The 25,939-nt window shown below is 50.6% G+C and overlaps 1 protein-coding gene across 2 annotated transcripts in view; it reads right to left on the bottom strand.

Moving 5' to 3' along the window:
• Positions 1-2,153: 2,153 nt before the first annotated feature.
• KCNJ10 (potassium inwardly rectifying channel subfamily J member 10) overlaps positions 2,154-25,939 on the bottom strand; it is a 43,380-nt gene continuing 19,594 nt past the window's right edge. For both annotated transcript variants that reach the window (XM_044274405.1, XM_044274403.1), the window contains exon 2: positions 2,154-3,763. In XM_044274405.1, the coding sequence (XP_044130340.1) occupies positions 2,627-3,763 (1,137 nt within the window). In that variant the 3' untranslated portion in view covers positions 2,154-2,626. The remainder of the gene's footprint in view (positions 3,764-25,939) is intronic.

A 25,939-nucleotide genomic window follows, 5' to 3' on the forward strand; every position in this document is an offset into this window, starting at 1 on the left:
CTTGGGGAGCATTATCACTGTAGGGGGCAGTATTACTAATAGGGGCACTCTTGGGGAGCATTATCACTGTAGGGGGCAGTATTACTAATCGGGGCACTCTTGGGGAGCATCATCACTGTAGGGGGGCAGTATTACTAATGGGGGCACTCTTGGGGAGCATTTTCACTGTAGGGGGCAGTATTACTAATAGGGGGAACTCTTGGGTAGCATTATCACTGTAGGGGGCAGTATTACTAATCGGGGCACTCTTGGGGAGCATCATCACTGTAGGGGGCAGTATTACTAATAGGGGCACTCTTGGGGATCATTTTCACTGTAGGGGCAGTATTACTAATAGGGGCACTCTTGGGGAGCATTATCACTGTAGGGGGCAGTATTACTAATGGGGGCACTCTTGGGGAGCATTATCACTGTAGGGGGCAGTATTACTAATAGGGGCACTCTTGGGGAGCATTATCACTGTAGGGGGGCAGTATTACTAATAGGGGCACTCTTGGGGAGCATCATCACTGTAGGGGGCAGTATTACTAATAGGGGGCACTCTTGGGGAGCATCATCACTGTAGGGGGCAGTATTACTAATAGGGGCACTCTTGGGGATCATTTTCACTGTAGGGGCAGTATTACTAATAGGGGCACTCTTGGGGAGCATTATCACTGTAGGGGGCAGTATTACTAATAGGGGCACTCTTGGGGAGCATTATCACTGTAGGGGCAGTATTACTAATAGGGGCACTCTTGGGGAGCATCATCACTGTAGGGGGCAGTATTACTAATAGGGGGCACTCTTGGGGAGCATCATCACTGTAGGGGGCAGTATTACTAATAGGGGCACTCTTGGGGATCATTTTCACTGTAGGGGCAGTATTACTAATAGGGGCACTCTTGGGGAGCATTATCACTGTAGGGGCAGTATTACTAATAGGGGCACTCTTGGGGAGCATTATCACTGTAGGGGGCAGTATTACTAATAGGGGCACTCTTGGGGAGCATTATCACTGTAGGGGGCAGTATTACTAATAGGGGCACTCTTGGGGAGCATCATCACTGTAGGGGGCAGTATTACTAATAGGGGCACTCTTGGGGAGCATTATCACTGTTGGGCACAGTATTACTACTGATAATTGGTGGGACTTGGTGGAACACTGTCACTAGGGGGGGGGGGGCTCCTTTTTCTTCAGGATAGTATTTGGGGGGCACAGCGAGCAGCAGGAGAACACTGTGGGGACTCCAGGTTGGGGGATGATGATGACAGTAAAGTGAGGAAGCTAAGATGTCTGTGTGTCACACTCCGAGAAGATGATGATTAGATCTACTTCAGAGGAGACATCACCCCGAGGCCCTGGATGTGAGAGGTCTGTGCTGCTGTATGGCAAGTACAGTAAAATGCGGGGGCCACATTCAATGGGGGCTTGGGCCCCAGATCTTTTGAGACACTAGCAACACTCCTCCATGGTACACAGAGCGCTTCAACTTTGATTTTTTTTATTTGCCCCCCCCCCTGCATTTGAAAGTGGCTTGTGTTATATATTTCTCTACATGATACATGCCCTTTGCTGAAGTGAGAGGACCCCTTTAAACAGGCAACCTTCTGATGGTTTCTATAATACAGTGTACTGCTTATGTAGTACAGTGTATTATACCGACAGACACCAGAGGCAGCCGAGGGTCTAATGAAGGCAGAGAGGTGCCGATGCCTGAACCACTTACATGACACCGTAGATTCTGACTGAGGCATCTAAGGGATTAGCGGTCCTGCCAGGAACCCTGCTGCATGGGAGTCCAGTGCGCTGCTTATTCTAGGCTGCCTTACGATAAAGCCGCCACAAACACCCGTTAAGGGGTTAATGTGCCGAGAAGCAGCTGACCTTTGTTCACTGCCCCCTCCCCGGATGTTATCTGGCATCTCGCTGGGGAACACAGGGGAGAAGCTCGGGGTTAATATCTCTGCCCCCCCCCCTTGTCCTCTACTATTCCTATTCTCATCTTTTAGAGGCCAGGATTCTGGTTTTCTTTTTGGTGATTTATTGGACCTCCCATTCTGTGCTGCGGCAGCACACAACTCCCATCATGCTTTATCACTGCAGGAGGCCCTCCGAATCATGGATGAGACATGCGGCTTTATAGAAGTCACCAATACGGTGGGGGTTGTCTATTAATAGGTTTATTCTCCTAACTGTAGGTGTGTCCCTTCCATCAGCAGGGACACGTACATTCATGGATAAAGTGCGGGTTAGTACAACACACAGGATCCTGTGTCCTGTCTGTCTACAAGTCTATAGGTTCTCTAGTGTCCCGGGTCCTGCTGGAGTCCATCTTTAGCTCGTGTTAGAGGTCCTCTGCCTGGATCTGAACTTCCACCAGAACGTGATTGAGGGTGCGTCACATCTACACTCTCCTGTATAGGAGCAGGATCTGATTGAGAGACAGCGGAGAGCCTCCACCCAGAGTGGACCTGCTGCTTAACACTAGATCTGCTCCTGGACTCCAGCACCAGTTCTGGTCATTGTCTGGTCCTGCAGAAACATTCACTTGGTGGGTTTATCTATCAGTTCCTAGAAGGTATTAAAATATAAGGCAATGCACGGCGATGAGTCTCTACTTGACAAGAGCGCTCCTCTAATCTTCTAGACATTACTGATGCGGACACTTAGAGGACTTCCATCCTTCTCCGATTTATCCCTGAATGATTCTTCCAGCTTGAGTTTCTCTGGGTCTCCAAAGCGGACAGTCTCATGGAAGCAACATGGAGGAGATACTTTAAGGACGTTATCAAACAGGCTGAAGTCAGCCACATATTTACCGCTAGAGGATAGCGAAATGATGGGGCTGAACTCATAACCCCACAGGATCTCCTCTGGAAGGTAAGAGGTGCGCACCTGGCATGTGGCACTCGTGGGCTCCACTGTACCACTAAGAATGACCACCAGCTCAAAGTCTCCTTCTCCAGAGCGGATGGCAACATCTCGGAGCGGACTTGACTCATCCACCACATGATAGAAGATGAGCGGTAGGATCAGGAAGGGACTGTCAGAGGATGTGTCCACCTGGAAGTCCACATTGATCTGATTGAGATGAACGTTATCACCCTCCTTGGTGACCTGCGTCTGGAGAAGCTTTCCAGTCACTTGACATCCAATCAGTAGGCTTCTGCGCATGTTGGCCACTCGGATCATCAGACATAATTTGCCTTCTTGTTGCGTCACCACAGCGTTCTGACTGAATTTAATGGTTTCTGCCCTTTTCTTTGGACGAGCAATTTTTGCCAAGAAGGTTCCAGTGATGAAAATCTCTAGGATTGTGGTGAGAACCAGCTGAGTGATGAGCAGCACAATGGCCAAGGGGCATTCCTCACTGATGTACCGAAAACCATAACCAATGGTGGTCTGCGACTCCAGGGAGAAGAGGAAGGCTCCAGTCAGTGTGTGCACCTGCATGACACAAGGCGTGTGGTTAGCGGGAGTATTAAATTCCAACAGATCTCCGTGGACCAAGGCCACCAAGTACCAGATGACCCCAAAAATAAACCAGGTTCCTGCAAAGGTGGCGGAGAATAAGAGCAGCTTGTATCTCCACTGCATGTCAATGAAGGTAGTCCACAGGTCTTTGAGGTAGAGGAAGCTCTTGTCGGTGATGTGATCTATGCGCACATTGCTGCGTCCATCCTTGGTCATGACACGTCTCCTCCTCAGACCTGAGCCTATGAGAGGCCGGCTGTCTGTCTGCGTGGTCTGACTGTAGTATACCTTCACCGAAGAAGTCATCTGCAGCAGAAAACAAGCAACCATTAGAAGGAGGTGTGGAGAAGGTCACGTCCAAGTCTCATGGGGCTAGTTATGTCACCCGACCCCTGAAACAGCAGCCCTCCTGTCAGTGTTACCAGTATAGTACTGAAGGCGGAGTCGTTATTGGAGAATCGGGAGAGGATTGTCCTTGTGTCCAAACCCTTCAGCCACTACTATAATGTACTAAATGTCCCAACACCCAGCACGTAGTGGTCATGAGCTGAGGCTTTAGGTCTGGGGCCAGTAACATATCTATGGCTGGTGACTGCTCGCTGAATCTCTGGACCTCTGTGTTACGGTGTAGGAGATGGGCCCTAGGTTGTGTTGGACACAAGATGAGACCGATATACCTGCACCTGTCAGACTACTGCACCGCTTGGAGGTGTAGCTAACATGACCCTCAGCCCTGGACCCAGGTCCCCACTTCTAGGTCTGGTTCCCAGTTTGACCCCAGTGCTGCTGGTGTCCCCAGCTGGCCCCTGAAGCCTGCAGTACCCAGGAGTGGCCAGCAGAGGTTACTAAAGCCCTGCAGGCGAGGCCAGTCTAATGGAGGAACCAAGATATACAGTCGCCATGAATGACCTGGAAGACGGGGTACTACTCCCTGACCACAGCAACTACCACCCTCAATGTCCATGTTATGTGCAGAGAACCAGGTCTGGTGCACAAATAACATCAGATGGGAATCATTTGACCTGAGGGTTTGTTACCATGCATCAGTGCAGACAATCGTCTGACAGCTAAACACAGCAGCAGCACAAACCTCCAGGCAGATCAGTCAAGCCTACATTGTAACAGACCCTCAGCTCTGTGAGCATGACTAGGTCAGGACAGCCTTCAGCATCTAAATGTAAAGATGACGGCTTTTCATTTAATTACAGCAAGCAGAGCTCTGTACAGCAATTTCCAGGAGACTGGAAGACAGCATGTGATAATCCAGACAGCTGGATCAGCCTGCTGGCACAAGATGAGGGGAGCCGATCCGGCAGTCCGGTCATCTGATAATCTGGACGGTCCATGTCACACTGTGTTCACGCTATGGAGTAGCCCCGGATCAACTCCACTCATCTCCAGACAGGACAATTGGAAATCCTCTGCGGCCGGACACATCCCTCCTCTGCAGCCCATAAATGAAGGGAGGGTCTGGACACGTATGGGTTAATAGAAGAAACAGAGTTAAATAATGACTGTGAAAACCTACCCAGAGATAGGTCGCTAGAGCTGAGGCCGTATACCCTGCGTGCGGTGGGGGGAGTCTGACAGGATTATCTTCTGGGCCGTATACAGGAAACGCTCCTGCAGTGGGGGCAGGCTAGCGGGATTATCTTCCGGGCCGTATACAGGGAACGTTTCTGCAGTGGGGGGAGGCTAGCGCGATTATCTTCTGGGCCGTATACAGGGAACGTTCCTGCAGTGGGGATAGGCTAGCGGGATTATCTTCTGGGCCGTATACAGGGAACGTTCCCGCAGTGAGGCAGGCTAGCGGGATTATCTTCCGGGCCGTATACAGGGAACGTTTCTGCAGTGGGGATAGGCTAGCGGGATGATCTTCCGGGCCGTATACAGGGAACGTTTCTGCAGTGGGGATAGGCTAGCGGGATGATCTTCCGGGCCGTATACAGGGAACGTAGCGGGATTATCTTCTGGGCCGTATACAGGGAACGTTCCTGCAGTGGGGGCAGACTAGCGGGATTATCTTCCGGGCCGTATACAGGGAACGTTCCTGCAGTGGGGATAGGCTAGCGGGATTATCTTCCGGGCCGTATACAGGGAACGTAGCGGGATTATCTTCTGGGCCGTATACAGGGAACGTTTCTGCAGTGGGGGCAGGCTAGCGGGATTATCTTCCGGGCCGTATACAGGGAACGTTCCTGCAGTGGGGATAGGCTAGCGGGATTATCTTCCAGGCCGTATACAGGGAACGTTCCTGCAGTGAGGCAGGCTAGCGGGATTATCTTCCGGGCCGTATACAGGGAATGTTTCTGCAGTGGGGATAGGCTAGCGGGATTATCTTCCGGGCCGTATACAGGGAACGTAGCGGGATTATCTTCTGGGCCGTATACAGGGAACGTTCCTGCAGTGGGGGCAGACTAGCGGGATTATCTTCCGGGCCGTATACAGGGAACGTATCGGGATTATCTTCTGGGCCGTATACAGGGAACGTTTCTGCAGTGGGGGCAGGCTAGCGGGATTATCTTCCGGGCCGTATACAGGGAACGTTCCTGCAGTGGGGATAGGCTAGCGGGATTATCTTCCAGGCCGTATACAGGGAACGTTCCTGCAGTGAGGCAGGCTAGCGGGATTATCTTCCGGGCCGTATACAGGGAATGTTTCTGCAGTGGGGATAGGCTAGCGGGATTATCTTCCGGGCCGTATACAGGGAACGTAGCGGGATTATCTTCTGGGCCGTATACAGGGAACGTTCCTGCAGTGGGGGCAGACTAGCGGGATTATCTTCCGGGCCGTATACAGGGAACGTAGCGGGATTATCTTCTGGGCCGTATACAGGGAACGTTTCTGCAGTGGGGGCAGGCTAGTGGGATTATCTTCCGGGCCGTATACAGGGAACGTTCCTGCAGTGGGGCTAGGCTACCGGGATTATCTTCTGGGCCGTATACAGGGAACGTTCCTGCAGTGGGGGTAGGCTAGCAGAATTATCTGGGCCGTATACAGGAAACGCTCCTGCAGTGGGGATAGGATAGCGGGATTATCTTCCGGGCCATATACAGGAAACGTTCCTGCAGTGGGGGTAGGCTAGCGGGATTATCTGGGCTGTATACAGGGAATGCTCCAGCAGTGGGGATAGTTTAGCGGGATTATCTTCTGGGCCGTATACAGGGAGCCTTTAAAATTTACAAGTAAAAGTTGAGAACGAACACGATTGGGTCGGAAACAAGAAGGGGCAACACCTAGATCCGGATGGCCGGTCAGATCTACACAAACTGGTTCCAGTCAAAGTTCTTAAAAGTCTGGGACTTCTAGTGACTGCTCCTCATGGGAATGTGAAAAGATGAAGGGGAGAAGCACCTCGTGGGTGGGAGCTCAGTGACTCCACCTCCAATACTTCACCCCAAGCCACAGGAATCCCAATACAATAATGGTAATAAGGCTGGCACTGGTAAAGATCTGAGGTGGTCAACTTGTCTGCAAGAGTTCTCTGATTCCTCACGATGGACTCCTCTGTCTTGGAGCATCTTGTAGACAGTTTATGGGTCTAGGAGATGTCACAAGAAGAAGCTGTCTACATGGAGAGCAGAGATGTGCCTCCAGAATCACAGCGCAGTGTAATCTACACCAGAAAGCGATGAGCTGCGAAGCCATCCCAATGTATCACTCCCATCATCCGCCCTGACAAGTGGAAGGAAACAGCTTGATCTGCAAGTAGCACATAGTCGGAATTGTGAAGAAGTAATCAGAGGCAGAACAGATTTCTCTATTCTGACCTCCAGTCACTGAAAAAAGAGATATTGAAAATTCTATTTGTCATGGACAAAATGTCTTCTAGAAAGTTACAGAATATGAAGACAATGATGAGGCTGCACTGGCCCTTTAAAACTCCCTGACCATTACCAGCAGGGTCATGCCACATTAGTCTCTGCCTTAAGAGTGGTCACGCTGTGGAGGTCTCTGCCTTAAGATCGGTCACGCCACAGTAGAATCTGCCTTAAGAACGTTCATGCTATATAGGTGTCCAGGGAGTTTTTTTAAAAGAGGAGTCTGCTGCCAGAGAGGCCATCAGATCTCTGCTTGTTGTCATTGACTGAGAACACAGGAATAATCTGACTGGGTGTCTCAGGCTGACATTGCTCCCAGTATCTTCTTTGGGCCTCATTTCCCCCGCTTGTGCAGCATGTGGAGTCGTTCCCAGGAGGCCCCGTAGCCATGGTCACCAGGTTGGCACTCCGCTGTCTGGGGCAGAAGAATCTATCCAGAGATGAGGGCGAGGGTCTGAGGTTACGAGCAGTGATTTGTGGGGACATTGCACGGAGATAAATGACTGGACGCCGATGATTAATGGCTGCTCATTGTTCGCAGCTGAGATCACAAGACTGTGGAAGCCAGAGCTGAGGGCAGCTGGAGCCTCTGACTCCCCCAATCACATCCCTGGTATCCCACATTGGTGATATGACAGTGATCATCGTGGAGGATACGGGGTGGTAAAGTGATGGTCATCATCGTGGAGGATACAGGGTGGTAAAGTGATGGTGATCATCGTGGAGGATACAGGGTGGTAAAGTGATGGTGATCATCGTGGAGGATACAGGGTGGTAAAGTGATGGTGATCATCGTGGAGGATAGGAGGTGGTAAAGTGATGGTGATCATCGTGGAGGATACGGGGTGGTAAAGTGATGGTCATCATTGTGGAGGATACAGAGTGGTAAAGTGATAGTATTCATCGTGGAGGATACAGGGTGGTAAAATAATGGTGATCATCGTGGAGGATAGGAGGTGGTAAAGTGATGGTGATCATTGTGGAGGATACGGGGTGGTAAAATAATGGTGATCATCGTGGAGTATAGGAGGTGGTAAAGTGATGGTGATCATCGTGGAGGATAGGAGGTGGTAAAGTGATGGTGATCATTGTGGAGGATACGGGGTGGTAAAGTGATGGTGATCATTGTGGAGGATACGGGGTGGTAAAATAATGGTGATCATCGTGGAGTATAGGAGGTGGTAAAGTGATGGTGATCATCGTGGAGTATAGGAGGTGGTAAAGTGATGGTGATCATCGTGGAGGATAGGAGGTGGTAAAGTGATGGTGATCATCGTGGAGGATACGGGGTGGTAAAGTGATGGTCCTCATCGTGGAGGATACAGGGTGGTAAAGTGATTGTGATCATCGTGGAGGATACAGGGTGGTAAAGTTATGGTGATCATCGTGGAGTATAGGAGGTGGTAAAGTGATGGTGATCATCGTGGAGGAAAAAAGGTGGTAAAGTGATGGTGATCATCGTGAAGGATAAGAGGTGGTAAAGTGATGGTGATCATTGTGGAGGGGCCCCAAGTGGCAAGTGGAGCCAAGGCCCCATGCCAGGCAGGAGGTATTTCTGCACCTGTGTCCTGCTTCCTGAGCTGCTGGCTGAGAGGAGGAGGAAGGTAGTGAAAGGCCCTGACTGTTGGAGGGAGCAGACACTGGCACCATTGTACATTCCCGAGGAGAGGGCATGAATGGATCTGTGGCTGCACAAAGAGCATCTTACAATGGACGCCTCATTAGGATGCACAGAGAGGGGTGGGCCACTGCAAACCCCGTGCCTCCACTCATTTACCCTGTCAACATCTCCCCTTCATGTGGCTGACATGAAAAGCCTGCGCCTGAAGAAGACAAGGTGATGGTGCCAGCTGTGCCACAGTCTATACTCACCCTCCGTACATGTGTACACCCCACATACATCTGGTTACATGCCCTATGCACTATGCATGTACATTGACACACCCCACATATATCTGGCGGGATCATGCTGGAGTTTACAGGGACACAGAGAATGCTGCGGCTGCCAATTGCGTAAAATCTACAATCAGCATCCACCTGAACTTCAACCTCAGCATCCACCTGAGCACCCACCCGAACCGCCACAATCAGCATCCACCCGAACCGCCACAATCAGCATCCACCCGAACCGCCACAATAAGCATCCACCCGAACCGCCACAATAAGCATCCACCCGAACCGCCACAATAAGCATCCACCCGAACCGCCACAATCAGCATCCACCCGAACCGCCACAATCAGCATCCACCCGAACCGCCACAATCAGCATCCACCCGAACCGCCACAATCGGCATCCACCCGAACCGCCAACCTCGGCATCCACCCGAACCGCCACAATCAGCATCCACCCGAACCGCCACAATCAGCACCCACCCGAACCGCCACAATCAGCACCCACCCGAACCGCCACAATCAGCACCCACCCGAACCGCCACAATCAGCATCCACCCGAACCGCCACAATCAGCATCCACCCGAACCGCCAACCTCGGCATCCACCCGAACCGCCACAAATCAGCATCCACCCGAACCGCCACAATCAGCATCCACCCGAACCGCCACAATCAGCATCCACCCGAACCGCCACAATCAGCACCCACCCGAACCGCCACAATCAGCATCCACCCGAACCGCCACAATCGGCATCCACCCGAACCGCCAACCTCGGCATCCACCCGAACCGCCAACCTCGGCATCCACCCGAACCGCCAACCTCGGCATCCACCCGAACCGCCAACCTCGGCATCCACCCGAACCGCCAACCTCGGCATCCACCCGAACCGCCAACCTCGGCATCCACCCGAACCGCCAACCTCGGCATCCACCCGAACCGCCAACCTCGGCATCCACCCGAACCGCCAACCTCGGCATCCACCCGAACCGCCAACCTCGGCATCCACCCGAACCGCCAACCTCGGCATCCACCCGAATCGCCAACCTCGGCATCCACCCGAACCGTCAACCTCGGCATCCACCCGAACCGCCAACCTCGGCATCCACCCGAACCGCCAACCTCGGCATCCACCCGAACCGCCAACCTCGGCATCCACCCGAACCGCCACAATCAGCATCCACCCGAACCGCCACAATCAGCATCCACCCGAACCGCCACAATCAGCACCCACCCGAACCGCCACAATCAGCATCCACCCGAACCGCCACAATCAGCATCCACCCGAACCGCCACAATCAGCATCCACCCGAACCGCCACAATCAGCATCCACCCGAACCGCCACAATCAGCATCCACCCGAACCGCCAACCTCGGCATCCACCCGAACCGCCAACCTCGGCATCCACCCGAACCGCCAACCTCGGCATCCACCCGAACCGCCAACCTCGGCATCCACCCGAACCGCCAACCTCGGCATCCACCCGAACCGCCAACCTCGGCATCCACCCGAATCGCCAACCTCGGCATCCACCCGAACCGTCAACCTCGGCATCCACCCGAACCGCCAACCTCGGCATCCACCCGAACCGCCAACCTCGGCATCCACCCGAACCGCCAACCTCGGCATCCACCCGAACCGCCAACCTCGGCATCCACCCGAACCGCCAACCTCGGCATCCACCCGAACCTCCACAATCTGCATCCACCTGAACCTCCACAATCTGCATTCACCTCAGTACCTACATCCACATCTTTGTTTAATTTTTTCTACAGTTATTTCTGCAGCATTCAGTATAGAAACCTGCCTGCATCCACTATACATCACATCACAAAGGCTCCACCCCCACTATACATCACAAAGGCTCCACCCCCACTATACATCACAAAGGCTCCACCCCCCACTATACATCACAAAGGCTCCACCCCCCCACTATACATCACAAAGGCTCCACCCCCCACTATACATCACAAAGGCTCCACCCCCCACTATACATCACAAAGGCTCCACCCCCCACTATACATCACAAAGGCTCCACCCCCCCACTATGCATCACAAAGGCTCCACCCCCCACTATACATCACAAAGGCTCCACCCCCCCACTATACATCACAAAGGCTTCACCCACCCACTATACATCACACAGGCTTCACCCACCCACTATACATCACACAGGCTTCACCCACCCACTATACATCACACAGGCTCCACCCCCCACTATACATCACACAGGCTTCACCCACCCACTATACATCACAAAGGCTTCACCCACTCACTATACATCACACAGGCTTCACCCACCCACTATACATCACAAAGGCTTCACCCCCCACTATACATCACACAGGCTTCACCCCCCACTATACATCACACAGGCTTCACCCACCCACTATACATCACACAGGCTTCACCCACCCACTATACATCACACAGGCTCCACCCCCCACTATACATCACACAGGCTCCACCCCCCACTATACATCACACAGGCTCCACCCCCCACTATACATCACACAGGCTCAACCCCCCACTATACATCACAAAGGCTTCACCCACTATACATCACACAGGCTCCACCCCCCACTATACATCACAAAGGCTCCACCCCCCACTATACGTCACCCTTCCTCACAGAATACTGACTGCACATATATCTCCACATACACATGTAAGTTATGTACATATATCTCCACATACACATGTAAGGACTGTACATATATCTCCACATACACATGTAAGGACTGTACACATATCTCCACATACACATGTAAGGAGTGTACATATATCTCCACATACACATGTAAGGACTGTACATATATCTCCACATACACATGTAAGGCCTGTACATATATCTCCACATACACATGTAAGCACTGTACATATATCTCCACATACACATGTAAGGCCTGTACATATATCTCCACATACACATGTAAGGACTGTACATATATCTCCACATACACATGTAAGGACTGTACATATATCTCCACATACACATGTAAGCACTGTACATATATCTCCACACACACATGTAAGGACTGCACATATATCTCCACACACACATGTAAGGAGTGTACATATATCTCCACATACACATGTAAGTACTGTACACATATCTCCACATACACATGTAAGGAGTGTACATATATCTCCACATACACATGTAAGCACTGTACATATATCTCCACATACACATGTAAGGCCTGTACATATATCTCCACATACACATGTAAGGAGTGTACATATATCTCCACATACACATGTAAGGAGTGTACATATATCTCCACATACACATGTAAGGAGTGTACATATATCTCCACATACACATGTAAGGAGTGTACATATATCTCCACATACACATGTAAGGCCTGTACATATATCTCCACATACACATGTAAGGACTGTACATATATCTCCACATACACATGTAAGGAGTGTACATATATCTCCACATACACATGTAAGCACTGTACATATATCTCCACATACACATGTAAGGAGTGTACATATATCTCCACATACACATGTAAGTACTGTACACATATCTCCACATACACATGTAAGGAGTGTACATATATCTCCACATACACATGTAAGGCCTGTACATATATCTCCACATACACATGTAAGGACTGTACATATATCTCCACATACACATGTAAGGACTGTACATATATCTCCACATACACATGTAAGGAGTGTACATATATCTCCACATACACATGTAAGCACTGTACATATATCTCCACATACACATATCTCCACATACACATGTAAGGAGTGTACACATATCTCCACATACACATGTAAGGACTGTACATATATCTCCACATACACATGTAAGGAAGGTACATATATCTCCACATACACATGTAAGCACTGTACATATATCTCCACATACACATGTAAGGAGTGTACATATATCTCCACATACACATGTAAGGCCTGTACATATATCTCCACATACACATGTAAGGCCTGTACATATATATACACATGTAAGCACTGTACATATATCTCCACATACACATGTAAGCACTGTACATATATCTCCACATACACATGTAAGTTATGTACATATATCTCCACACACACATGTAAGGACTGCACATATATCTCCACATACACATGTAAGGACTGTACATATATCTCCACATACACATGTAAGGACTGTACATATATCTCCACATACACATGTAAGGACTGTACATATATCTCCACACACACATGTAAGCACTGTACATATATCTCCACATACACATGTAAGCACTGTACATATATCTCCACATACACATGTAAGGAGTGTACATATATCTCCACATACACATGTAAGCACTGTACATGTATCTCCACATACACATGTAAGGACTGTACATATATCTCCACACACACATGTAAGCACTGTACATATATCTCCACATACACATGTAAGGACTGTACATATATCTCCACACACACATGTAAGCACTGTACATATATCTCCACATACACATGTAAGGAGTGTACATATATCTCCACATACACATGTAAGGAGTGTACATATATCTCCACATACACATGTAAGGACTGTACATATATCTCCACATACACATGTAAGGAGTGTACATATATCTCCACATACACATGTAAGCACTGTACACATATCTCCACATACACATGTAAGCACTGTACACATATCTCCACATACACATGTAAGGACTGTACATATATCTCCACACACACATGTAAGGACTGTTCACATATCTCCACACACACATGTAAGGACTGTACACATATCTCCACATACACATGTAAGGACTGCACATATATCTCCACATACACATGTAAGGACTGCACATATATCTCCACATACACATGTAAGCCCTGTACATATATCTCCACATACACATGTAAGAACTGTACATATATCTCCACATACACATGTAAGGACTGCACATATATCTCCACATACACATGTAAGCACTGTACATATATCTCCACACACACATGTAAGCACTGTACATATATCTCCACATACACATGTAAGGAGTGTACATATATCTCCACATACACATGTAAGCTATGTACATATATCTCCACATACACATGTAAGGAGTGTACATATATCTCCACATACACATGTAAGCTCTGTACATATATCTCCACATACACATGTAAGTTATGTACATATATCTCCACATACACATGTAAGGACTGCACATATATCTCCACACACACATGTAAGGACTGTACATATATCTCCACATACACATGTAAGGAGTGTACATATATCTCCACATACACATGTAAGGACTGTACACATATCTCCACATACACATGTAAGGAGTGTACATATATCTCCACATACACATGTAAGCACTGTACACATATCTCCACATACACATGTAAGGACTGCACATATATCTCCACACACACATGTAAGCACTGTACATATATCTCCACATACACATGTAAGGACTGCACATATATCTCCACACACACATGTAAGGACTGTACATATATCTCCACATACACATGTAAGGAGTGTACATATATCTCCACATACACATGTAAGGACTGTACACATATCTCCACATACACATGTAAGGAGTGTACATATATCTCCACATACACATGTAAGCACTGTACACATATCTCCACATACACATGTAAGGACTGTACATATATCTCCACATACACATGTAAGCTCTGTACATATATCTCCACATACACATGTAAGGGACTGTACATATATCTCCACACACACCTGTAAGCACTGTACATATATCTCCACTACACATGTAAGGACTGCACATATATCTCCACACACACATGTAAGGACTGAACATATATCTCCACACACACATGTAAGGACTGTTCACATATCTCCACACACACATGTAAGCACTGTACATATATCTCCACATACACCTGTAAGCACTGTACATATATCTCCACATACACATGTAAGGACTGTACATCTATCTCCACATACAACATGTAAGGACTGTACAATATCTCCACACACCACATGTAAGGACTGTTCACATATCTCCACATACACATGTAAGGACTGCACATATATCTCCACATACACATGTAAGGAGTGTACATATATCTCCACATAACATGTAAGCACTGTACATATATCTCCACACACACATGTAAGGACTGTACATATATCTCCACATACACATGTAAGGACTGTACATATATCTCCACATACACATGTAAGGACTGTACATATATCTCCACACACACATGTAAGGACTGTACATATATCTCCACATACACATGTAAGGACTGTACACATATCTCCACACACACATGTAAGGACTGTTCACATATCTCCACATACACATGTAAGGAGTGTACATATATCTCCACACACACATGTAAGCACTGTACATATATCTCCACATACACGTGTAAGCACTGTACATATATCTCCACATACACATGTAAGCACTGTACATATATCTCCACATACACATGTACGGACTGTACATATATCTCCACATACACATGTAAGCACTGTTACATATATCTCCACATACACATGTAAGGACTGTACACATATCTCCACACACACATGTAAGGACTGTACATATATCTCCACATACACATGTAAGGAGTGTACATATATCTCCACATACACATGTAAGCACTGTACATATATCTCCACATACACATGTAAGGACTGTACATATATCTCCACATACACATGTAAGGACTGTACATATATCTCCACATACACATGTAAGGACTGTACATATATCTCCACACACACATGTAAGGACTGTACACATATCTCCACATACACATGTAAGGACTGTACACATATCTCCACACACACATGTAAGGACTGCACATATATCTCTTGCACCCACGTATAGTAAGTCGGTCGATCGGTAAGTGCTCTGCAGGCTCTGGAGTACTCACCTCGCCGGGTCACACAATCTGCAGAGACTGACGGGGTCTGGCTGAGATCATCTGCAGAAGATCGGACAGCGGAGTCAGAGGCTGTGATTGGTGGGAAGATGGGGGGGGGGGAAACTTTCTACAAGGATCTAATGAGGTGGAAATGAATAGAGACCCCGCGTCACATTACTGGGGGGGGGGGGGAGACAACAGGAGCAGAATCCACGGAATACTAAGAGACCTCACAGAATAGGAACCAAAGAACAAAGTGGGGACGGTTATCTTCTGAGACCACCGACGTTCTGTGCGACACATGTTCGTATTCTGTGCGGTCCCTGTACGGATTTTGTGACCACCAGTCCGTATCGGGGACCTCACACAATACCAACGGGGGCCAACCCCACACCCCCCAACAGAATAGAGACGGGGACCTCACACAATACCGACGGGAATACAGCCAGCAGTGGTGGTGGAGCTGTGGGTTCACAATGACTCCGGCAGGTAACGGAGGAACGAGAGATGCTAAGGTAGATACCACCATACAGGTGTACCCACCACCACTCCCTCCTACAGTATACAGAGCTGTGTACTGACCTCAGAGTCAGGACACTCCTAAAGCAGCTGCCGAAACACCTCAATCTCTCAGGGGACCGCAGTACAGTCACATGACCTGGCATAATATTCCTATTGGGGGGAATGTCACATGATCAGACATAATATTCCTATTGGGGGTACAGTCACATGATCAGACATAATATTCCTATTGGGGGGACTGTCACATGATCAGACATAATATTCCTATTGGGGGGACAGTCACATGATCAGACATAATATTCCTATTGGGGGGACTGTCACATGATGAGGCATAATATTCCTATTGGGGGGACTGTCACATGATCAGGCATAATATTCCTATTGGGGGGACTGTCACATGATCAGGCATAATATTCCTATTGGGGGGACTGTCACATGATCAGACATAATATTCCTATTGGGGGGACAGTCACATGATCAGACATAATATTCCTATTGGGGGGACTGTCACATGATGAGGCATAATATTCCTATTGGGGGGACTGTCACATGATCAGGCATAATATTCCTATTGGGGGGACTGTCACATGATCAGGCATAATATTCCTATTGGGGGGACTGTCACATGATCAGACATAATATTCCTTTGGGGGTACAGTCACATGATCAGACATAATATTCCTATTGGGGGGACTGTCACATGATGAGGCATAATATTCCTATTGGGGGGGACTGTCACATGATCAGGCATAATATTCCTATTGGGGGGACTGTCACATGATCAGGCATAATATTCCTATTGGGGGGACTGTCACATGATCAGGCATAATATTCCTATTGGGGGGACTGTCACATGATCAGACATAATATTCCTATTGGGGGGACAGTCACATGATCAGACATAATATTCCTATTGGGGGGACTGTCACATGATCAGACATAATATTCCTATTGGGGGGACTGTCACATGATCAGGCATAATATTCCTATTGGGGGGACTGTCACATGATCAGACATAATATTCCTATTGGGGGGACTGTCACATGATCAGACATAATATTCCTATTGGGGGGACAGTCACATGATCAGACATAATATTCCTATTGGGGGGACTGTCACATGATGAGGCATAATATTCCTATTGGGGGGACTGTCACATGATCAGACATAATATTCCTTTGGGGGGACTGTCACATGATCAGACATAATATTCCTTTGGGGGGACTGTCACATGATCAGACATAATATTCCTTTGGGGGTACAGTCACATGATCAGACATAATATTCCTTTGGGGGGACTGTCACATGATCAGACATAATATTCCTATTGGGGGGACTGTCACATGATGAGGCATAATATTCCTATTGGGGGGAATGTCACATGATGAGACATAATATTCCTATTGGGGGGACTGTCACATGATCAGACATAATATTCCTATTGGGGGGACTGTCACATGATCAGACATAATATTCCTATTGGGGGGACTGTCACATGATCAGGCATAATATTCCTTTGGGGGGACTGTCACATGATCAGACATAATATTCCTATTGGGGGGACTGTCACATGATGAGGCATAATATTCCTATTGGGGGGGACTGTCACATGATGAGGCATAATATTCCTATTGGGGGGACTGTCACATGATGAGGCACAATATTCCTATTGGGGGGACTGTCACATGATGAGACATAATATTCCTATTGGGGGGACTGTCACATGATCAGACATAATATTCCTATTGGGGGGACTGTCACATGATGAGGCATAATATTCCTATTGGGGGGACTGTCACATGATGAGGCACAATATTCCTATTGGGGGGACTGTCACATGATGAGGCATAATATTCCTATTGGGGGGACTGTCACATGATGAGGCATAATATTCCTATTGGGGGGACTGTCACATGATGAGGCACAATATTCCTATTGGGGGGACTGTCACATGATGAGGCACAATATTCCTTTGGGGGGACTGTCACATGATCAGACATAATATTCCTATTGGGGGGACTGTCACATGATGAGGCATAATATTCCTATTGGGGGGACTGTCACATGATGAGGCACAATATTCCTATTGGGGGGACTGTCACATGATGAGGCATAATATTCCTATTGGGGGGACAGTCACATGATCAGGCATAATATTCCTATTGGGGGGACTGTCACATGATGAGGCATAATATTCCTATTGGGGGGACTGTCACATGATGAGGCACAATATTCCTATTGGGGGGACTGTCACATGATGAGGCATAATATTCCTATTGGGGGGACTGTCACATGATGAGGCACAATATTCCTATTGGGGGGACTGTCACATGATGAGGCATAATATTCCTATTGGGGGGACAGTCACATGATCAGGCATAATATTCCTTTGGGGGGACTGTCACATGATCAGACATAATATTCCTTTGGGGGGACTGTCACATGATCAGACATAATATTCCTTTGGGGGGACTGTCACATGATCAGGCATAATATTCCTTTGGGGGGACTGTCACATGATCAGACATAATATTCCTTTGGGGGGACTGTCACATGATCAGACATAATATTCCTTTGGGGGGACTGTCACATGATCAGACATAATATTCCTTTGGGGGGACTGTCACATGATGAGACATAATATTCCTATTGGGGGGACTGTCACATGATGAGGCATAATATTCCTATTGGGGGGACTGTCACATGATCAGACATAATATTCCTATTGGGGGGGACTGTCACATGATCAGACATAATATTCCTATTGGGGGGACTGTCACATGATGAGGCATAATATTCCTATTGGGGGGGACTGTCACATGATGAGGCATAATATTCCTATTGGGGGGACTGTCACATGATCAGGTTGATTGCATTGAACTGGAGGGACTGTCACAGGACCGTTACAGACTATGGAGGTGACTAAGTGCCTATTCTTTGAGGGGGCACATGTGACAGGTGTCCTGACGTTTACTACAGTGAATTTTTGTGCAGTGGGCACATTAATGTCCACCGGTCCGTGACAAGTGGGCGCAGGAGGACGGGCACAGGAACAGGGCACGCTTGTTGCACATAATTCACTCATTGTTTACATGTCGTTCCCCCCGGGAGCTGCTCATCTGTAGGAGGGAGAGAAGCTGCAGCTCACACACCAGTCCTGACATCTCATCCCCTCAGAGACCAGCAGAGGGCGCTGCACCTCACACACCAGTCCTGACATCTCATCCCCTCAGAGACCAGCAGAGGGCGCTGCACCTCACACACTAGTCCTGACATCTCATCCCCTCAGAGACCAGCAGAGGGCGCTGCACCTCACACACCAGTCCTGACATCTCATCCCCTCAGAGACCAGCAGAGGGCGCTGCACCTCACACACAAGTCCTGACATCTCATCCCCTCAGACCAGCAGAGGGCGCTGCACCTCACACACCAGTCCTGACATCTCATCCCCTCAGAGACCAGCAGAGGGCGCTGCACCTCACACACAAGTCCTGACATCTCATCCCCTCAGAGACCAGCAGAGGGCGCTGCACCTCACACACAAGTCCTGACATCTCATCCCCTCAGAGACCAGCAGAGGGCGCTGCACCTCACACACCAGTCCTGACATCTCATCCCCTCAGTGACCAGCAGAGGGCGCTGCACCTCACACACCAGTCCTGACATCTCATCCCCTCAGAGACCAGCAGAGGGCGCTGCACCTCACACACCAGTCCTGACATCTCATCCCCTCAGAGACCAGCAGAGGGCGCTGCACCTCACACACAAGTCCTGACATCTCATCCCCTCAGAGACCAGCAGAGGGCGCTGCACCTCACACACAAGTCCTGACATCTCATCCCCTCAGAGACCAGCAGAGGGCGCTGCACCTCACACACCAGTCCTGACATCTGATCCCCTCAGAGACCAGCAGAGGGTGCTGCATCTCACACACCAGTCCTGACATCTCATCCCCTAAGTGACCAGCAGAGGGAGCTACACCTCACACACCAGTCCTGACATCTGATCCCCTCAGAGACCAGCAGAGGGCGCTGCACCTCACACACCAGTCCTGACATCTCATCCCCTAAGTGACCAGCAGAGGGCGCTGCACCTCACACACCAGTCCTGACATCTCATCCCCTCAGAGACCAGCAGAGGGCACTGCACCTCACACACAAGTCCTGACATCTCATCCCCTAAGTGACCAGCAGAGGGCGCTGCACCTCACACACCAGTCCTGACATCTCATCCCCTCAGAGACCAGCAGAGGGAGCTGCACCTCACACACCAGTCCTGACATCTCATCCCCTCAGAGACCAGCAGAGGGCGCTGCACCTCACACACCAGTCCTGACATCTCATCCCCTCAGTGACCAGCAGAGGGCGCTGCACCTCACACACCAGTCCTGACATCTCATCCCCTCAGAGACCAGCAGAGGGAGCTGCATCTCACACACAAGTCCTGATATCTCATCCCCTAAGTGACCAGCAGAGGGCGCTGCACCTCACACACCAGTCCTGACATCTCATCCCCTCAGTGACCAGCAGAGGGCGCTGCAGCTCACACACCAGTCCTGACATCTCATCCCCTAAGTGACCAGCAGAGGGCGCTGCACCTCACACACCAGTCCTGACATCTCATCCCCTCAGTGACCAGCAGAGGGCGCTGCACCTCACACACCAGTCCTGACATCTCATCCCCTCAGAGACCAGCAGAGGGCGCTGCACCTCACACACACAAGTCCTGACATCTCATCCCCTCAGACCAGCAGAGGGCGCTGCACCTCACACACCAGTCCTGACATCTCATCCCCTAAGTGACCAGCAGAGGGCGCTGCACCTCACACACCAGTTCTGACATCTCATCCCCTCAGAGACCAGCAGAGGGCGCTGCACCTCACACACCAGTCCTGACATCTCATCCCCTCAGAGACCAGCAGAGGGCGCTGCACCTCACACACCAGTCCTGACATCTCATCCCCTCAGTGACCAGCAGAGGGCGCTGCACCTCACACACCAGTCCTGACATCTCATCCCCTCAGAGACCAGCAGAGGGCGCTGCACCTCACACACCAGTCCTGACATCTCATCCCCTCAGAGACCAGCAGAGGGCGCTGCAGCTCACACACCAGTCCTGACATCTGATCCCCTCAGAGACCAGCAGAGGGTGCTGCATCTCACACACCAGTCCTGACATCTCATCCCCTAAGTGACCAGCAGAGGGCGCTGCACCTCACACACCAGTCCTGACATCTCATCCCCTCAGTGACCAGCAGAGGGCGCTGCACCTCACACACCAGTCCTGACATCTCATCCCCTCAGTGACCAGCAGAGGGCGCTGCACCTCACACACCAGTCCTGACATCTCATCCCCTCAGAGACCAGCAGAGGGCACTGCACCTCACACACCAGTCCTGACATCTCATCCCCTCAGAGACCAGCAGAGGGCGCTGCACCTCACACACCAGTCCTGACATCTCATCCCCTCAGTGACCAGCAGAGGGTGCTGCACCTCACACACCAGTCCTGACATCTCATCCCCTAAGTGACCAGCAGAGGGTGCTGCACCTCACACACCAGTCCTGACATCTCATCCCCTAAGTGACCAGCAGAGGGCGCTGCACCTCACACACAAGTCCTGACATCTCATCCCCTCAGTGACCAGCAGAGGGCGCTGCACCTCACACACCAGTCCTGACATCTCATCCCCTCAGAGACCAGCAGAGGGAGCTGCACCTCACACACCAGTCCTGACATCTCATCCCCTCAGAGACCAGCAGAGGGCGCTGCACCTCACACACCAGTCCTGACATCTCATCCCCTCAGACCAGCAGAGGGCGCTGCACCTCACACACCAGTCCTGACATCTCATCCCCTCAGAGACCAGCAGAGGGCACTGCACCTCACACACCAGTCCTGACATCTCATCCCCTCAGAGACCAGCAGAGGGCGCTGCACCTCACACACCAGTCCTGACATCTCATCCCCTCAGAGACCAGCAGAGGGCGCTGCACCTCACACACCAGTCCTGACATCTCATCCCCTAAGTGACCAGCAGAGGGCGCTGCACCTCACACACAAGTCCTGACATCTCATCCCCTAAGTGACCAGCAGAGGGCGCTGCACCTCACACACCAGTCCTGACATCTCATCCCCTCAGAGACCAGCAGAGGGCGCTGCACCTCACACACCAGTCCTGACATCTCATCCCCTCAGACCAGCAGAGGGCGCTGCACCTCACACACCAGTCCTGACATCTCATCCCCTCAGAGACCAGCAGAGGGAGCTGCACCTCACACACCAGTCCTGACATCTCATCCCTCAGAGACCAGCAGAGGGCACTGCACCTCACACACAAGTCCTGACATCTCATCCCCTAAGTGACCAGCAGAGGGCGCTGCACCTCACACACCAGTCCTGACATCTCATCCCCTCAGTGACCAGCAGAGGGCGCTGCACCTCACACACCAGTCCTGACATCTCATCCCCTCAGAGACCAGCAGAGGGCACTGCACCTCACACACAAGTCCTGACATCTCATCCCCTAAGTGACCAGCAGAGGGCGCTGCACCTCACACACAAGTCCTGACATCTCATCCCCTAAGTGACCAGCAGAGGGCGCTGCACCTCACACACCAGTCCTGACATCTCATCCCCTAAGTGACCAGCAGAGGGCGCTGCACCTCACACACCAGTCCTGACATCTCATCCCCTCAGAGACCAGCAGAGGGCACTGCACCTCACACACCAGTCCTGACATCTCATCCCCTAAGTGACCAGCAGAGGGCGCTGCACCTCACACACCAGTCCTGACATCTCATCCCCTCAGTGACCAGCAGAGGGCGCTGCACCTCACACACCAGTCCTGACATCTCATCCCCTCAGAGACCAGCAGAGGGCGCTGCACCTCACACACAAGTCCTGACATCTCATCCCCTCAGACCAGCAGAGGGCGCTGCACCTCACACACAAGTCCTGACATCTCATCCCCTCAGAGACCAGCAGAGGGCGCTGCACCTCACACACCAGTCCTGACATCTCATCCCCTCAGAGACCAGCAGAGGGAGCTGCAGCTCACACACAAGTCCTGACATCTCATCCCCTCAGAGACCAGCAGAGGGTGCTGCATCTCACACACCAGTCCTGACATCTCATCCCCTCAGAGACCAGCAGAGGGCGCTGCACCTCACACACCAGTCCTGCCATCTCATCCCCTCAGAGACCAGCAGAGGGCGCTGCACCTCACACACCAGTCCTGACATCTCATCCCCTCAGAGACCAGCAGAGGGCGCTGCACCTCACACACAAGTCCTGACATCTCATCCCCTCAGTATTATACCTTTTTTTGATATTCTCTATTGACTGGCGCAAAGCAAATGTGGCAACAACAAAAAAAAGGTTCTCTGTCTTCTCTAAGTAATGATAGATCAGTAAGCTTAACTTCTATTGTGGGATAATGTTTGGCAAGCAAGTTGTCAGACTAACCTCATTTGTTTTTGTAAGGAGGTGAGTAGTAGCCTGGACAGAGGGGCGGCTGTGGATGTAGTGAGGTGAGTAGTAGTCTGGACAGAGGGGCGGCTGTGGATGTAGTGAGGCGAGTAGTAGCCTGGACAGAGGGGCGGCTGTGGATGTAGTGAGGTGAGTAGTAGTCTGGACAGAGGGGCGGCTGTGGATGTAGTGAGGTGAGTAGTAGTCTGGACAGAGGGGCGGCTGTGGATGTAGTGAGGTGAGTAGAAGTCTGGACAGAGGGGCGGCTGTGGATGTAGTGAGGTGAGTAGAAGTCTGGACAGAGGGGCGGCTGTGGATGTAGTGAGGTGAGTAGTAGTCTGGACAGAGGGGCGGCTGTGGATGTAGTGAGGTGAGTAGAAGTCCTGGACAGAGGGGCGGCTGTGGATGTAGTGAGGTGAGTAGAAGCCTGGACAGAGGGGCGGCTGTGGATGTAGTGAGGTGAGTAGTAGCCTGGACAGAGGGGCGGCTGTGGATGTAGTGAGGTGAGTAGAAGCCTGTACAGAAGGGGCGGCTGTGGATGTAGTGAGGTGAGTAGAAGCCTGGACAGAGGGGCGGCTGTGGATGTAGTGAGGTGAGTAGAAGCCTGGACAGAGGGGCGGCTGTGGATGTAGTGAGGTGAGTAGAAGCCTGGACAGAGGGGCGGCTGTGGATGTAGTGAGGTGAGTAGAAGCCTGGACAGAGGGGCAGCTGTGGATGTAGTGAGGTGAGTAGAAGCCTGGACAGAGGGGCAGCTGTGGATGTAGTGAGGTAAGTAGAAGCCTGGACAGAGGGGGACTGTGGATATAGGGAGGTGAGTAGAAGCCTGAACAGAGGGACGGCTGTGGATGTAGTGAGGTGAGTAGAAGCCTGTACAGAAGGGGCGGCTGTGGATGTAGTGAGGTGAGTAGAAGCCTGTACAGAAGGGGCGGCTGTGGATGTAGTGAGGCGAGTAGAAGCCTGGACAGAGGGGCGGCTGTGGATATAGTGAGGTGAGTAGTAACCTGGACAGAGGGGCGGCTGTGGATGTAGTGAGGTGAGTAGAAGCCTGTACAGAAGGGGCGGCTGTGGATGTAGTGAGGTGAGTAGAAGCCTGGACAGAGGGGCGGCTGTGGATGTAGTGAGGTGAGTAGAAGCCTGTACAGAAGGGGCGGCTGTGGATGTAGTGAGGTGAGTAGAAGCCTGGACAGAGGGGCGGCTGTGGATGTAGTGAGGTGAGTAGTAGCCTGGACAGAGGGGCGGCTGTGGATGTAGTGAGGTAAGTAGTAGCCTGGACAGAGGGGCGGCTGTGGATGTAGTGAGGTGAGTAGTAGTCGGGACAGAGGGGCGGCTGTGGATGTAGTGAGGTGAGTAGTAGCCTGGACAGAGGGGCGGCTGTGGATGTAGTGAGGTAAGTAGTAGCCTGGACAGAGGGGCGGCTGTAGATGTAGTGAGGTGAGTAGTAGTCGGGACAGAGGGGCGGCTGTGGATGTAGTGAGGTGAGTAGTGGCCTGGACAGAGGGGCGGCTGTGGATGTAGTGAGGTGAGTAGAAGCCTGGACAGAGGGGCGGCTGTGGATGTAGTGAGGTGAGTAGTAGTCTGGACAGAGGGGCGGCTGTGGATGTAGTGAGGTGAGTAGAAGCCTGGACAGAGGGGTGGCTGTGGATGTAGTGAGGTAAGTAGTAGCCTGGACAGAGGGGCAGCTGTGGATGTAGTGAGGTGAGTAGTAGTCTGGACAGAGGGACGGCTGTGGATGTAGTGAGGTGAGTAGTAGCCTGGACAGAGGGGCGGCTGTGGATGTAGTGAGGTAAGTAGTAGCCTGGACAGAGGGGCGGCTGTGGATGTAGTGAGGTGAGTAGTAGTCTGGACAGAGGGGCGGCTGTGGATGTAG

The sequence above is a fragment of the Bufo gargarizans genome, unplaced genomic scaffold (genome assembly GCF_014858855.1).
Source record: "Bufo gargarizans isolate SCDJY-AF-19 unplaced genomic scaffold, ASM1485885v1 original_scaffold_1736_pilon, whole genome shotgun sequence".
Taxonomy (NCBI): domain Eukaryota; kingdom Metazoa; phylum Chordata; class Amphibia; order Anura; family Bufonidae; genus Bufo; species Bufo gargarizans.